Below are 12,504 nucleotides of genomic sequence, written 5' to 3'. Positions count from 1 at the left end.
CCAGTCCTGGAGCAGTGACAGCACCCCGGTCCCTGTGTCCGAAGCCCCCCTCACCAGGTGCCGCGGGGCACGGGGCGCGTCTGCCTGTGGTCTCGTTGGAGCACACTGGGCTCAGCTCTCTCCTGCCTTCCTGCAGGTTTGCACCGATGAGGAATGACGCGAAGCCGCCATGGCTGGTGTGCGCTCGGAAGACGTCATCGCTGCTGTATGTAACATTTACATGACGGCTGTGCTGGGAGAGCGCGGCCTCCCGCCGCCGGCTGGGCTGCTCCTGCGGGGTCGCCCTGGCGCGGGGCCTCCTGAGTGACAGTGTCCACGAGGAAAGAAGCTCCATGTTAAGTGCCATTTCTACTGTACACGGACCGCCGCCTCGTCCCGCTCTTGGGGACGGACCCGGGACGTCTGTAGTGCGCTGACCGCCCTGGCTCCGAGCAGGTCGCGGTCCCCGGTCCTGGCCTGTTCTCGTCTGTCGAGTGCACTGACTGTGAACCTGCCCTGTGGGCGGCGGCGGCCACAGGTCTGTCAGCAAAAGGCTGATGAATGAAATTGAAGAAAAAGGCTCTTTTTTCAATAAATGGTTTATTTTAGGAAAGCGCAGCTGCCTTATCTTTTCTAAGCTTGTCAGCCTCAGGGCCAGTGAGCCCTGGCACGGGGCTCGCTCTGCCCGTGTCCCTGGGCGGGCGGTGGGCACCGCGGGGTCCTGCAGGCTCCGAGCCCTCGGCGCAGGGGTGGGCCATGCACCGCCAGGGGCGGAGAGGGAGCGGGTCTGAGACCATCTTACATCCACCAGCGAGCTGCGCCTCGCACGTGGGGAGTCCAGCCGGCACCTCGGAGGAGCGGGGCTCACCTGCCGGGTGCGGAGCGGTGCCTCTGCCCCTCCTCCCTCGTCTCACACAGCCGATGATTGGGAAGCCCCCGTACCCCGCAGTCTGATTTGCTTGGGGACCAGCCAGGAGAAGCCAGGGCTGCCAGGCCCTTTCTGTGTCCATTACATCACCTGCTGCTGGCCTGGCTGCACAATTGTCCCAGGATTTTACATCGAAGTCCCTGTTTTCAGATCCACGTATGACTGTATGTGAAACACACTAATGTGTTTAATGTGTTTTTTTAATTTTTGAAACATCCGTAGCTACTTTTACAAGGTTTTGCATGCATTTGTTTAGAGAATATAGCGGCCAAGAGCTGTTCCAGCATGACTGCTCTTATGAACAGGTGTGTTCTCGCTACAGACGTAAACTAGGGGATAGACTAGCCCAGTGGTCGGCAAACTGCGACCCTTGAGTGTGGCTCTTCCACAAAATGCCATGTGCGGGCGTGCACGTACAGTGCGATAGAAACTTTGTGGCCACACTCAAGGGGCCAAAGAGCCGCATGTGGCTCGCGAGCCGTAGTTTGCCGACCACTGGGCTAGCCCACAGGTGTGCAGCTCTGTGCTCCCAGGCGGACGCTTGCCCGTCTCAGGTGGCTGGTGTTTTGAATGAAGTCACTAGAGGAAGTGCCTGAAACCCTGCCCCCAAGCTGCATTGCTCTCCCATCGCAGTCACACTGTGTGCTGGTCTCTGCCTCACTGGGTGTCCTCAGGGCTGACCTGAGCTGAGAAATGGTTAGACACGGTGTCTGCCTGACCGCGTGGAAGGATGGAGGGGTCTGTGTACGCACCACAGAGGAGCCAAACACTTGAATGCTTTTTTTGGAGGCATAATTTAATCATCTTCCCTACAGCGCCTTGGCTCTACCTGGCAATCGGCTACAGAAAACAGCACCAAAGGATGAAAGGGACTCCCCTCCCTGCCCTCCCCCTGCACCAGACACCGCGGCACGATCACAGGACAGGGCTGGCAGGCAGCCTCGCACCCTCACCTCGTGTTCTTCGGCACGCACGCACGCACGCACGCACGCACTCACAGGGAAAGAGAACCGGAACCCACTACTGCACACGGGGAAGGACGGGTCAAAGCACGTCTTCTGCCCCATCCAGCGGCGTGAGAACAGGCCCTGCCTCCCAGCAGGGACTCCCCCAGCACCCTCGCTGGGTCGCACCGGGAGGGACAGCGCCCACCCGCTTCCCAAGGTCCGCTCTGGACGGAGCGTGTCCTGAGTCAGTCCCTCTGTTTCTGCTTGCTGTCCATGTTGCCGTAGGCGGAGCCTTTGTCGATCTCCGTCACACCGATCATCCATCGAACCCCCATGGAAGCTGCAGGGGAAGGGCAGGGTGTGAGGAGGCTGTGGGGACTCCACCGCTGTCCGCACACCTGTTGGCACCAGCAGAGCTGACTGGTTCTCCGGGAGCGCGGGCACAGCGCCGGCTGGACCAAGTGCCACAAAGGGGCAGCCGGGCTGTGTTGGCGGAGGGTCTGAGCCTCCACATGAGATCAGGTGGCAAGCCTGGCCCTGCACGTGGGCTTACGGAAGGCACAAGAGTCTGGGGACTCAGGGTGGGACTGGGGGGGCACCCTTCAGGGGAGCTTAGTAAGGCCCATACTGGAGCCTGGAGAGTGTGAGCTCACACGTAGAGTGCCCGGCACCTCCCCATTGCCTGGGGGCAAGTATTAGAGCCGTGAACAGGCAGAGTTCCCCCCGCCCCCCCCCAAGGCTTTTCCTCGGCCGCAGGACTGGCCCACAGAGCAAGTGGAGGAGCCCAGGGGAGCCTGTGTCCAAGGGAGCTGGGAGCTGGGACCAGGCTGTCCTGCCCAGAGGTCGTGTCCCTGCGCCTGAGGCAGCCACGCCTCCCTAACCCCGGGGCTCGGTGGAGGGGGCCTGGAGTCACGTTTTCCCTGGCAGCCTGCACGCTGCGCCCCTCAAGCACCCCACACCCACTGAGCTGTCCCCCCTCAACCTGCACTGCCAGCCGCTTACCCACAAAGAAGACGAGGACAAAGCCGGCCAGCGTCAGGGAGGACCCGCTGCTGACCATGCTGACGAGGAAGCGGAAGAAGGGGTAGAGCAGCAGCGAGGCCCAGAAGAGCCAGTTGAGCAGCGTCCAGGGCCGCCTCGAGGGCACCATGGGCGTCTCGGGGAAGGTGCCCGTCCGGTAGTACTCCTCCTGGAAGGCGTCCTGGGGACAGAGAGGGACCTGAGTGCTCTGCTGACTCCTCCGGCTCCTGCAGGCCCCCGAGGCCCGCTCCCAGGAGCCCGTGGACGCATGGGCTGGGGTCAGCACCCCACAGAAGGCTCCTGCAGGCACCTAATGGGCTGTCCCTCCCCACGGTGCCACCTGGAGCTCGTCACCGAGTCCAGGCTGGCTCACGTCCATCCTGCTCTGCTCCCTGCTGCCTACCCGACCTGGGCAGGTGACCAGGCTGCGGCCCCAGCCGCTGGGCAGGAATGCCATCCTCATAGGTGGGTGGGGAAGGAGAACCGGCCCTCAGTGACCCGTGGAAGAGGGTGGGGTGCCGACCTGTGTCCCACACCGGGAGCCGCAGCCCCGACCCAGGACGCCTACTGCGCCTCGCCTCCCTGCTCGGGGCTCCCACGGGGGGGGGGGGGGGGGGGGCGCGGAGGAGAGACCCCGAGGGAGACGCAGCGGGAGGACGGTGCCCAGGCCGGCACCGCGGCTTTGCTGCTGGCCTCCCTCCTCCCTCAGCGTCTAGTGCCTCTGTGACTCCAGACGCCACAAAGGCCCACACTCCTGCGGGCCTCGAGCAGATGCCCATCGGACGGCCCACCGGGACCAGCCCAGGAGTTCCGCGTCCGCGTCCCAATGCCCCGCTGTGCGTGCAGCCTGGAGTGGGCCCCGCAGCGCCCGTGAGGATGGCGGCCCTGCAGTGAGAGGGGTGGGCCCACGGGCGGTGTCTGCAGGTGAGCGAGCAGCGCACCCAGAGCCACAGCTGAGAGCAGGACTGAGGGTTCAGGCGCCGCCACCCAGGGTGCCCGCAGCCCGGGAGAGCGAGGGCCAGCAGCAACCTCGGCTCAGCGCCACACAGCCACGGGGTCCGTCTCTCCTTATCTGTGTTCCCTAAGCCCGCAGCTCGTTCAATGTCCTCGGGGCCCCGGGCTGGCACGGTGGGTGCCCGCGCCCGCCTGCCCTGGAAGTCCCGGTTCTCTGGGAAACGCTTCCCTCGACTTCAGGACCTGGGTGTTTCCTTGAACGACTTGAGACAGATGGCTGAGGTGTATGGTACTCTCTCCTTTCCCAGTCGGGGTGCGGCATCAGGGGTAATGGGTCCTTCACCACTCAGCGTCATTGTGGGGGAACCCCTGCCCTCTCCCCGGCAGATCAGGGCCTCCCTCCGCGCCTTCCCAGCCCGGCCCCCTGCCTGCCTCCTCCCCAAGAGCAGCCGTGGGAAGTGGGGAGTCCTCGGGAAATCAAGTCACCGAGCAGTTACAGGACAAGGGGCTCCTGTGCCGAGTGCCCCTCCCCGCCAGGACTGGCCGCCTAGATGGTCTTACCAGGCGGTGACAGTGAGGTATGGGAGGCCCCTCATGCCACTGCCCTGCCAAAACGCGGGGGTTTTCCTCAGCCCGGGGGGGGGGGGGGGGAGGAGCCTGGTAACTAGGTGGAGGGTACGAAGGGCTGAGGTGTCCCCCTAGAGCGCATAAGCTGAAGCCTAACCCCTGAGGTGATGGTTTTAGGAGGTGGGGCCTTTGGGGGTGCACCCTTATGATTGGGGCTAGCGCCCTTATCAAGGAGACCCCAGGGAGCTCCCTCCCTCCCTCCGTGAGGACGAGGGCCAGGGCCAGAGTCAGACGGTGGCTGATGGCACCCTGAGCGCGGACTCCTGCCCACCCAGCCTCCACACGCTGAGCAGTGGATTCCAGTTGACACATCTCTGACCCCCGGCCCCGCTCTGCACCCCTCCCAGAGCCGCTGACACACCCAAGGCAGCGAGGAGCTGGCCTTCACCCACTTTGTCATTTTCACCATTAGCGGCTCCTTTCCAATCCCTTCGCAAGCCAGCCTGCAGCCCAGGAGACGTCAGAAAGGAGACGTGGAACTGGGGAGGCTCTGGGGAAAGGTGTGCGGCTAAGGACACCCAGGCTGCAGGGAACGTTTATGAACAGGCATTTGAGCCAAACGGAGGGCGTGCGGGAAGCAGGAGCTCTGCAGACAGAGCAAGGCCCCCGGACGGCTGTGGGCGCTCAGTGCGCTGGGCGGAGGGGGAGGAGGGAGGAGGAGGAGGGCAGTGGGCACTCAGTGCGCTGGGCGGAGGGGGAGGGGGACGGTCTGGAGGCGGAGGCAGTTGGGGATGGGTTACGGGATAGTTAACAAGATCAGGTGCTCTCAGGGCGGTTTATTCCAAAGGCGTGTAGACCTAGATGCACAGAACAATGAACGGGCTTGCTCACGGCCCGATGGCCTTGCACTAGAGTCGGAGGTTGGGCGTGACCGCCGCGACCTGCCCGTTAGAATTTGTGAGGCCACCCTGAGGTCGCGCCACAGAACCCTTCTCCGTCCCCAGGTGGGTCTCGGTTTACAGGTTCCCAGGTGCTGACCTGGGAATGGTTTTGGTCCCTAAGGATCACGTTGGGGTGTGACCGGCTTCTTAGAGCCCACCCCCCACAGCCAGCAGAAGCCCCAAATGCCAGCCAGTAGTCAAACATCCATTCTGGAATGCCTCCCTTCTCGAAAAGTTATGTTCTCAACCAAGTGATTCATGGGAAAATGTCTCGGTTGTCGAACAGAACTTCAGTTCTTGATCCAACAGCCCTTTTATGCTGATACCTGTATGATCAGTCACTCGTCTCAGGCAACAGAGGAGAGAATGTGCAGGTTAGGGTTAGGGTTAGGACTAGGACTAGGGTTAGGGTTAAGCTTAGAACTAGGGTTAGGGTTAGGTTTAGAGCTAGGGTTAGAGCTAGGGCTAGGGTTAGGGAATAGGACTAGGGTTAGGATATGGTTAGTGCTAGGGTTAGGTTTAGGGTTAGGGCTAGGTTTAACATTAGGTCTAGGGTTAGGGTTAGGGCTAGTGTTAGGGTTATGGTTGGGGCCAGGGCTAAACCTGGAGGTGTTATCTCAGGAAATTGTGCCTCGATACCGGTGGGCTGATGGAGAGCCCACTCCCGCCTCAGCACAGGTGTGCGCCGGAGAACAGTCCCCTTTGCCCGACGGTGTTGGGGCTGCATCTGCCGTGGGTTTGTATTTGTGGCTCTTTACAAAAGGATTCATTTCTTGGGCCTTTTCTGAGCGCATTTTTCTAACAGTGACATTTTCTCTACCGCCAACTGGTTCAACTGGAAAAGAGCAGCAGGAACGCACTGCCCTGCGTGGGAGCCAGCGGGAAAGGATGGCTCCCCGTTCCTGTCGGACCCAGGCGGGCCTTGGAGTCGTGTTAAAAACCTGGCCCTCACCCTCTGGTCTGAAGCCGCTGCCCTGGAAATGCGACTCCAAGTCACCCCTCAGACCCCCCTGGAGGAATCGGAGCTCGAGGCCCTGGTGCCCGGGTGCCGTGCTGGTGACAGGTGTGCCCAGACCCCAAGCGGAGAAGAGACCAACATGGCGAGAGCTGGGACCGGCGGCTGAAAGGCACCTGGGAAAGGCACGCCCTTGGGGCACACGGAAGCGACTTCATGCAGGGATGGTTGGGACCTTCATTCCAAACCCGAGCTACACGTGTCTGCGGAACCTGGCGGCGCAACCTGGACCCACACCCTACAGCACGCTCCGCCCAGGATGGCCGTTCTCATCTCCGGTGGCGGAGGCCCCGGAGCCCCACGCGATGTCTTGTCATGAGGAGCCGGGGGGGGGGGGGGGGAGGCAGTGGACGCCGGGCCTGCATTCCTACAGTGAGGACGCCCGAATCCATGGGATTCTAGATAGTGAGCTGGTTTGGGCTGAAAGTGTACGATGGATCAGAACTAAGTGTTTGCTGGGTGGTGAGACTTGGTCATAAAAATGCCTTCCTCATCCAGCCAGCGTGGCTCAGTAGTTGAGCATCCATCTATGAACCAGGAGGTCACGGTTCGATTCCCGGTCAGGGCACATGCTCAGGTTGCGGGCTCGATCCCCAGTGTGGGGCGTGCAGGAGGCAGCTGACCAATGATTCTCATCACTGATGTCTCTATCTCTCTCTCCCTCTCCCTTCTTCTCTGAGATAAAAAAATAAAAAATATATATTAAAAAAAGACACCAAAAATCTTGTTTGACAAGAAACCAATGGATTTATATTGTAAAAAACATATTTGCCTTCCTCACCAGGTAGAAGCTGGCTCTTCACCTCCGTGAGTCGGAGCAGTTTGGACAAGAATGATCAGACTCCCTCTGCCCTGTGCTCGAAGGAGAGAAAGCCGTGGAGGGAAAAGGGAAGTGGGGGGCCCTGGGGAGCTGGAGCACGATGGGGGGACGCTGCAGAGATCACACCCGCCACAGTGAACCCCGGTGCTTCCTGCTTATGCGGCGGCGCTGGGAGACCAGACTGTGGGCCCGGGCGCCCCGGGATCGTGTGCACTGCTCACGGGACACCTCGCCCCCAGGACAACAGACAAGGGCCGTCGGGGCCAGTACGTCCCTTCCTGTCCACTGCACCCAGGACATGCGCCCTTCTGTCCGTGATGCCCCCCGAAGAAGTGTCTGCTGTGCTCTGTCCCTGCTGCTAAGCTGGGGTCCGAGACCTCAGCCAATGGCAAAGCTCGCCGCCACCACCAACTCCCAGGGGACCCCGTGCACCCATGGGGCACCCACTGAGCACCCCCGTGCACCCACAGCACAGCTAGAAACGGGGGCTGGGCCCGCAGCACTGACCTTCTCCTGGTACAGCCTGTGCAGCCAGGCCGAGCACTGGTCCTCGTCCTCCGGGACCTGCTCCAGGGGGATCCGCCTGCAAGGAGGAGAGGAGAGCTGGGCCCGCGCCCGCACGGCTGCAGTGACGGGGTGTCCCTGGGCTCCCACACAGGGAGCCGAGGCCGGGAAGGGGTCTCCCAGCTGCTGGGAAATGGGAAGGGCATCCACATCCATTCTGGGGACACACTGGCCGGAAGGCAGTCGTGGCCTCGGGAGGATGACCAGGGGACGGGGCCTCTCCATCCCCCACCCCCACCCCCACCCCCCACCCCCGCGAGGGCGCACTGCCTCAGGTTCCACAGGAGCCCGCCCAGGCCACACAGAAGCGGGCCGACTGCGCTGTCCGCCAGGGACCAGCGTGATGCCACCAGCAGGGCGTCTCCCATAAAACAAGGCCCAGGGCTCGGGGAGCGATGGGCAGGCTCTGCGGTTCTGCTGCTACAAGGACGTGTGTCTGGGGGCACGAATGCTTCCGGGGAGAAACTGGGATTCCCAGCCGCAGGGCTCAGGAGCCCCCCGCCCCCCCGCTGGTGCTGGCAGGGGCTGGGTGCAGCAAGGACACGCTCCATCATGTCTAACTAAGGGGCCTGCGGAGCAAGGAGGTGAGTGTTCACGCACGAGGGCCTTCCCAGAGGGCGGATGGTGCGAAGGGGGCTGCTTCCCCCTCACTCCTGCGCTCCCCTCTGAGATGGCCCCCCTCCGAGATGGCCCCCCTCCCAGATGGCCCCCCTCCGAGATGGCTCCCACACCGCCCACACCAGGCTCACATCCTGCAGCGGGTTCCCCCAGCCCCGGCCCCGGTGGCCCAAGTGCAGGTGCTGAAGGGACTAGACCAGTGATGGCGAACCTATGACACGCGAACTCATTTTTTGGGTTGATTTTTCTTTGTTAAATGGCATTTAAATATATAAAATAAATATCAAAAAGATAAGTCTTTGTTTTACTATGGTTGCAAAGATCAAAAAATTTCTATGTGTGACACGGCACCAGGGTTAAGTTAGGGTTTTTCAAAATGCTGACACGCCGAGCTCAGAAGGTTCGCCATCACTGGACTAGGGGGACAGGCCTCACCTCAACACTGGGAGGCCTCCTCTGGGGGGGGGGGTGCTGCTCGCCCCCTCCCCCTCCTAGGGCTTCCCACTAGGTGATAAGGGGGTCCCCTGCAGGGTTTACAAAGGAAGCAGCCCTAATGGTGATGCTTCTTCCCCATTAAGGGGGAACCGGAGTTGCTCTGAGATAGAAAACGGTTTAACTGAGGCTGTGGGTCCACCAGGAAAGCTGGAGCTTTTCCTGCAGCCGGTGTGTGTGTGTGTGTGTGTGTGTGTGTGTGTGTGTGTGTGTGTTGGGGGGGGGGGGAGGGCTCAAGCTCTGCGCTTCTCCGGCCTGTGCCACTGAGCACCCGTGAGGCCTTGAAGCGATAACCTTGTTCTACAAAACCTGGCTGGTCTCCAGCTGTGGCGGTGCAGACCTTCGGGGACTACAATCTGCCGCTAAATCCCAGTCCCCGAGCCCCTCCCGGGGTCACCACGTGGGGCCTCAACGCGTGAATCACACGGTTGCGTCTTCATTGTTTCCGCTAATCCTGCCGAGGTGGCAGGCGCGGCCGGGCCCCTCTGTAAGCTGCTCAGAGGCGACTGCACTGGTGTCTAAACCCTGGGCTCCGCACACACGTGAGAGGCCACGGCATGTGCACGTGTCTGTCTGTGTGCGCAGTGGACACTCCTCCAGGAGGGGCTCCACAAAACAGCCCTCACACTCGTCTCCCAACGGCTGTGAATCCTGGTGTCCCTTTGTCCGGCCTGAGCTCCACGGCCAGGGCTGGCGAGGGAGGACCAGCGGGGAGCCCTGGCCGGTACTGACCGTGGGACAGGGGGCTGTCCCGTGAGGGCATCATGTGACTGCAGCCGGGGACACGTTGGGTCCAGCACAGGCTGCGGACCAGGGGCACCAGGCCAGTCCCAGAAGGGGAAGCAGGGCCGCGGTCGCCTCGGGTGGGCGTGGTCTTCCCTGGAAGGGGCGTGGCCACTCACCTGACATACATGTCTGCGTGGTATTTCTTGCCGTTCAGGACGCCCAGCAGGGTGGGGTTTTCATTGTTTCTGAAATTGAGTGTACAGTCATATACAGCTGAAACTATAAAAAATAAAACAAATACAGAGCAGTATAGAGCGTGTGAGCCCAGGTCTGTTGCGCAGACACACACACGGGAAACAGTGAGCGGAGCGCGAGCGGTTATCGGGGGCGCGGCCGCGGCTCCTTCGCCTTCCTGTCCCGGCCACAGCTCAGTGTGACCGCGCGTCACGTGTTGGAGCCCGAAAGGCACCCTGAGACTCAGCGATGGAAACCGGAACGCTGCCGGGGGTCAGCCGTGGCCCCCCCCCCCCCCCCCCGGAGGCGCGCCCCACCGGCCCGCACGTGGCGGCGTGAGCGGAACCAGCGAAGGGGCGCGCGGAGGGCGTGCTGAGCCCGGGGCGGGGGCAGCTCGGCCCCCAGGCGTCTCCCCGGGAAGGCGGGCAGCTCTGCGCTGGACCGCGACACCGGGGATTCGGAAGGAATTGAACTGCGGCCCCTCGACACTTGGCTGAGAAGCAAACAAGGACGGGATTTTAAATGCCCTGCCTGGGCCGGGCACCCCGCAGAGCCCTCGCTGTCCACACCCCGCCGCCTGGCCCTGACCCTGAGCAGCTGGGGCGTCGTGGGGTGCAGAGGAGGCCTGAGGACCAGGCCAAAGAGCGAGGCCGTGTGGACAGAGCCACGTTGGACCGGCTGTGTCTCTCCCTCCGGTCAGTGCCCAGCCTGACCCCGCACACAGCCGAGCGGCCCAGATCCCCGCGGAGACGAGGGGCAGGGTTTTTTGGTTTTGTGGGGCGGGGGTGGCTGGTGCATGGCAGGAAAGAATGGGGTTTCTAACCTGAGGGGCGGGTTGAGCAGGAGGCAGGAAGTTGTGACAAGAGGCTGGGTCATCACCGCTACTTCCCTCTTATTCTCACCGAGCGGGGCCGAGGCCCAAACTCAGGTGGCCAGTCACCGTGCATCCTCGGGGCAGCAGGTACCGGCGGAGGAGCAGGGAACGCAAAGCAAAACAACCAGCTGGGCCCCGGCTGGTGTGGCTCAGTGGATAGAGCACCGGCCTGCGGACTGAAGGGTCCCGGGTTTGATTCCAGTCCAGGGCACATGCCCGGGTTGTGGGCTCAACCCCCAGTAGGGGACGTGCAGGAAGTAGCCGATCAATGATTCCCTCTCATCATGGATGTTTCTCTCTCTCTTCCCCTTTCCCTTCCTCTCTGAAATAAAAAAAAAAAGGAAAAACCCCCAAAAACCACCACCTGGTCTAACCAGGCAGACAGGGTGTGGGCCACACCGGACCCAAGGGCGGACCCAGGACTCCCCATGGCCACGGCCTTGCAGTACTGGTGCCCAGCAGTGGAGGGCAGTGTTGCCTCAGAGTGTGTGTGTGAGGGGGGGGGGGGGGGAGAGAGAGAGAGAGAGAGAGAGAGAGAGAGAGAGAGAGAGAGAGACTGTGTGCTCAGGCATGCAGGCAGCGGCCACACCGCCCACACCAGGTGCCTGGTCCCTGGCCACCAGGGAGGTGCCGTCCTTGTCCCCTCCCCTCCCACCGGCTGCCACGGTGAGCTGGGGGCCCTGCCAAGGGCACCGCTGTGCCTGTGGAGTGCGGGCGGTTCCCTCGCGGGGGGGGGGGGGGGGGATAGGGTGGGGAGGGAGGGGGGGATGGGGGGGGGCCGGAGCGTCCTTACCTACATTTCTCAGGCTCCGCACGGTGACGGCGAAGCCCTTGGTGCGCGGCAGCAGGTGGTGCTTGAGGCTGGGCAGCCCCTTGGCCTGGGCCACCTGCATGCTGACCCGGTGCTTCTTCTCCGTGAAGCGCGTGCCCTCGCAGTGGATCAGGAACTGAGGGGACACGCACACGGCCGGTCACTCCGTCCGCAGGCCCACGCCCCGTCCCACGCGGTCACACGCAGGGACCCGGGTCACACCCGTCCTGCAGGCCCACGCCCCCAGCCCACGCGGTCACACGCAGGGACCCGGGTCACTCCTGTCCGCAGGCCCATGCCCCCAGCCCACGCGGTCACACGCAGGGACCCGGGTCACTCCCGTCCGCAGGCCCATGCCCCCAGCCCACGCGGTCACACGCAGGGACCCGGGTCACTCCCGTCCTGCAGGCCCACGCCCCCAGCCCACGCGGTCACACGCAGGGACCCGGGTCACTCCGTCCGCAGGCCCACGCCCCCAGCCCACGCGGTCACACACAGGGACCCGGGTCACTCCCGCCCGCAGGCCCATGCCCCCAGCCCACGCGGTCACACGCAGGGACCTGGGTCACACCCATCCCACAGGCCCACCCCCCACCCCATCCCACGCAGAGTCACACGCAGGGACCCAGAAGGCTTTGGGCATGGCCAGAGGGGGTGGCATGGCAACTCTCTCCACCTGTCCTCAGGGTGAACCCAGAGTCGGCCACCCTCCGCTGACAGCTCAGGGCAGGACACCTGGCTGCCGGTGTGTGTGTGTGTGTGTGTGTGTGTGTGTGTGTGTGTGAGAGAGAGAGAGAGAGAGAGAGAGAGAGAGAGAGAGAGAGAGAGAGTATTCTAAGTGTGTGTGAGAGAGACAATAGTATGATGAGTGTGTGTATGTGTGTGTGTGTGTATATGACAGAGAGAGCGGGGGAGAGAGAGAGAAAGGCGGAGAGGGAGAGGGAGGGAGGGAGAGAGAGAGAGAGAGAGAGAGAGAGAGAGAATCCTGAGTGTGTTCGGCAACAGCATCCTGGG

General features: G+C 62.7%; 3 protein-coding genes across 7 annotated transcripts in view; 1 reads left to right on the top strand and 2 right to left on the bottom strand.

The window, feature by feature from the left end:
* MAP3K4 (mitogen-activated protein kinase kinase kinase 4) overlaps positions 1-592 on the top strand; it is a 78,918-nt gene extending 78,326 nt beyond the window's left edge. For all 4 annotated transcript variants that reach the window (XM_059699887.1, XM_059699891.1, XM_059699888.1 and 1 more), the window contains one exon: positions 137-592. In XM_059699887.1, the coding sequence (XP_059555870.1) occupies positions 137-157 (21 nt within the window). In that variant the 3' untranslated portion in view covers positions 158-592. The remainder of the gene's footprint in view (positions 1-136) is intronic.
* Positions 1-12,504, bottom strand: part of PLG (plasminogen) — a 410,665-nt gene that overhangs the window by 159,708 nt on the left and 238,453 nt on the right. The window lies entirely within an intron of this gene.
* AGPAT4 (1-acylglycerol-3-phosphate O-acyltransferase 4) overlaps positions 1,327-12,504 on the bottom strand; it is a 33,660-nt gene continuing 22,482 nt past the window's right edge. The window contains exons 4-8 of the mRNA XM_059699886.1: positions 11,473-11,626; positions 9,748-9,850; positions 7,679-7,754; positions 2,857-3,055; positions 1,327-2,194 (exon numbers count right to left, since the gene is read on the bottom strand). Of these exons, the coding sequence (XP_059555869.1) occupies positions 2,100-2,194; positions 2,857-3,055; positions 7,679-7,754; positions 9,748-9,850; positions 11,473-11,626 (627 nt within the window). The 3' untranslated portion in view covers positions 1,327-2,099. The remainder of the gene's footprint in view (positions 2,195-2,856; positions 3,056-7,678; positions 7,755-9,747; positions 9,851-11,472; positions 11,627-12,504) is intronic.

The sequence above is a fragment of the Myotis daubentonii genome, chromosome 6 (genome assembly GCF_963259705.1).
Source record: "Myotis daubentonii chromosome 6, mMyoDau2.1, whole genome shotgun sequence".
Taxonomy (NCBI): Eukaryota; Metazoa; Chordata; class Mammalia; order Chiroptera; family Vespertilionidae; genus Myotis; species Myotis daubentonii.
The sequence above is the reverse complement of the archived record's forward strand: the minus strand, read 5'-3'. Positions and strand labels throughout refer to the sequence as shown.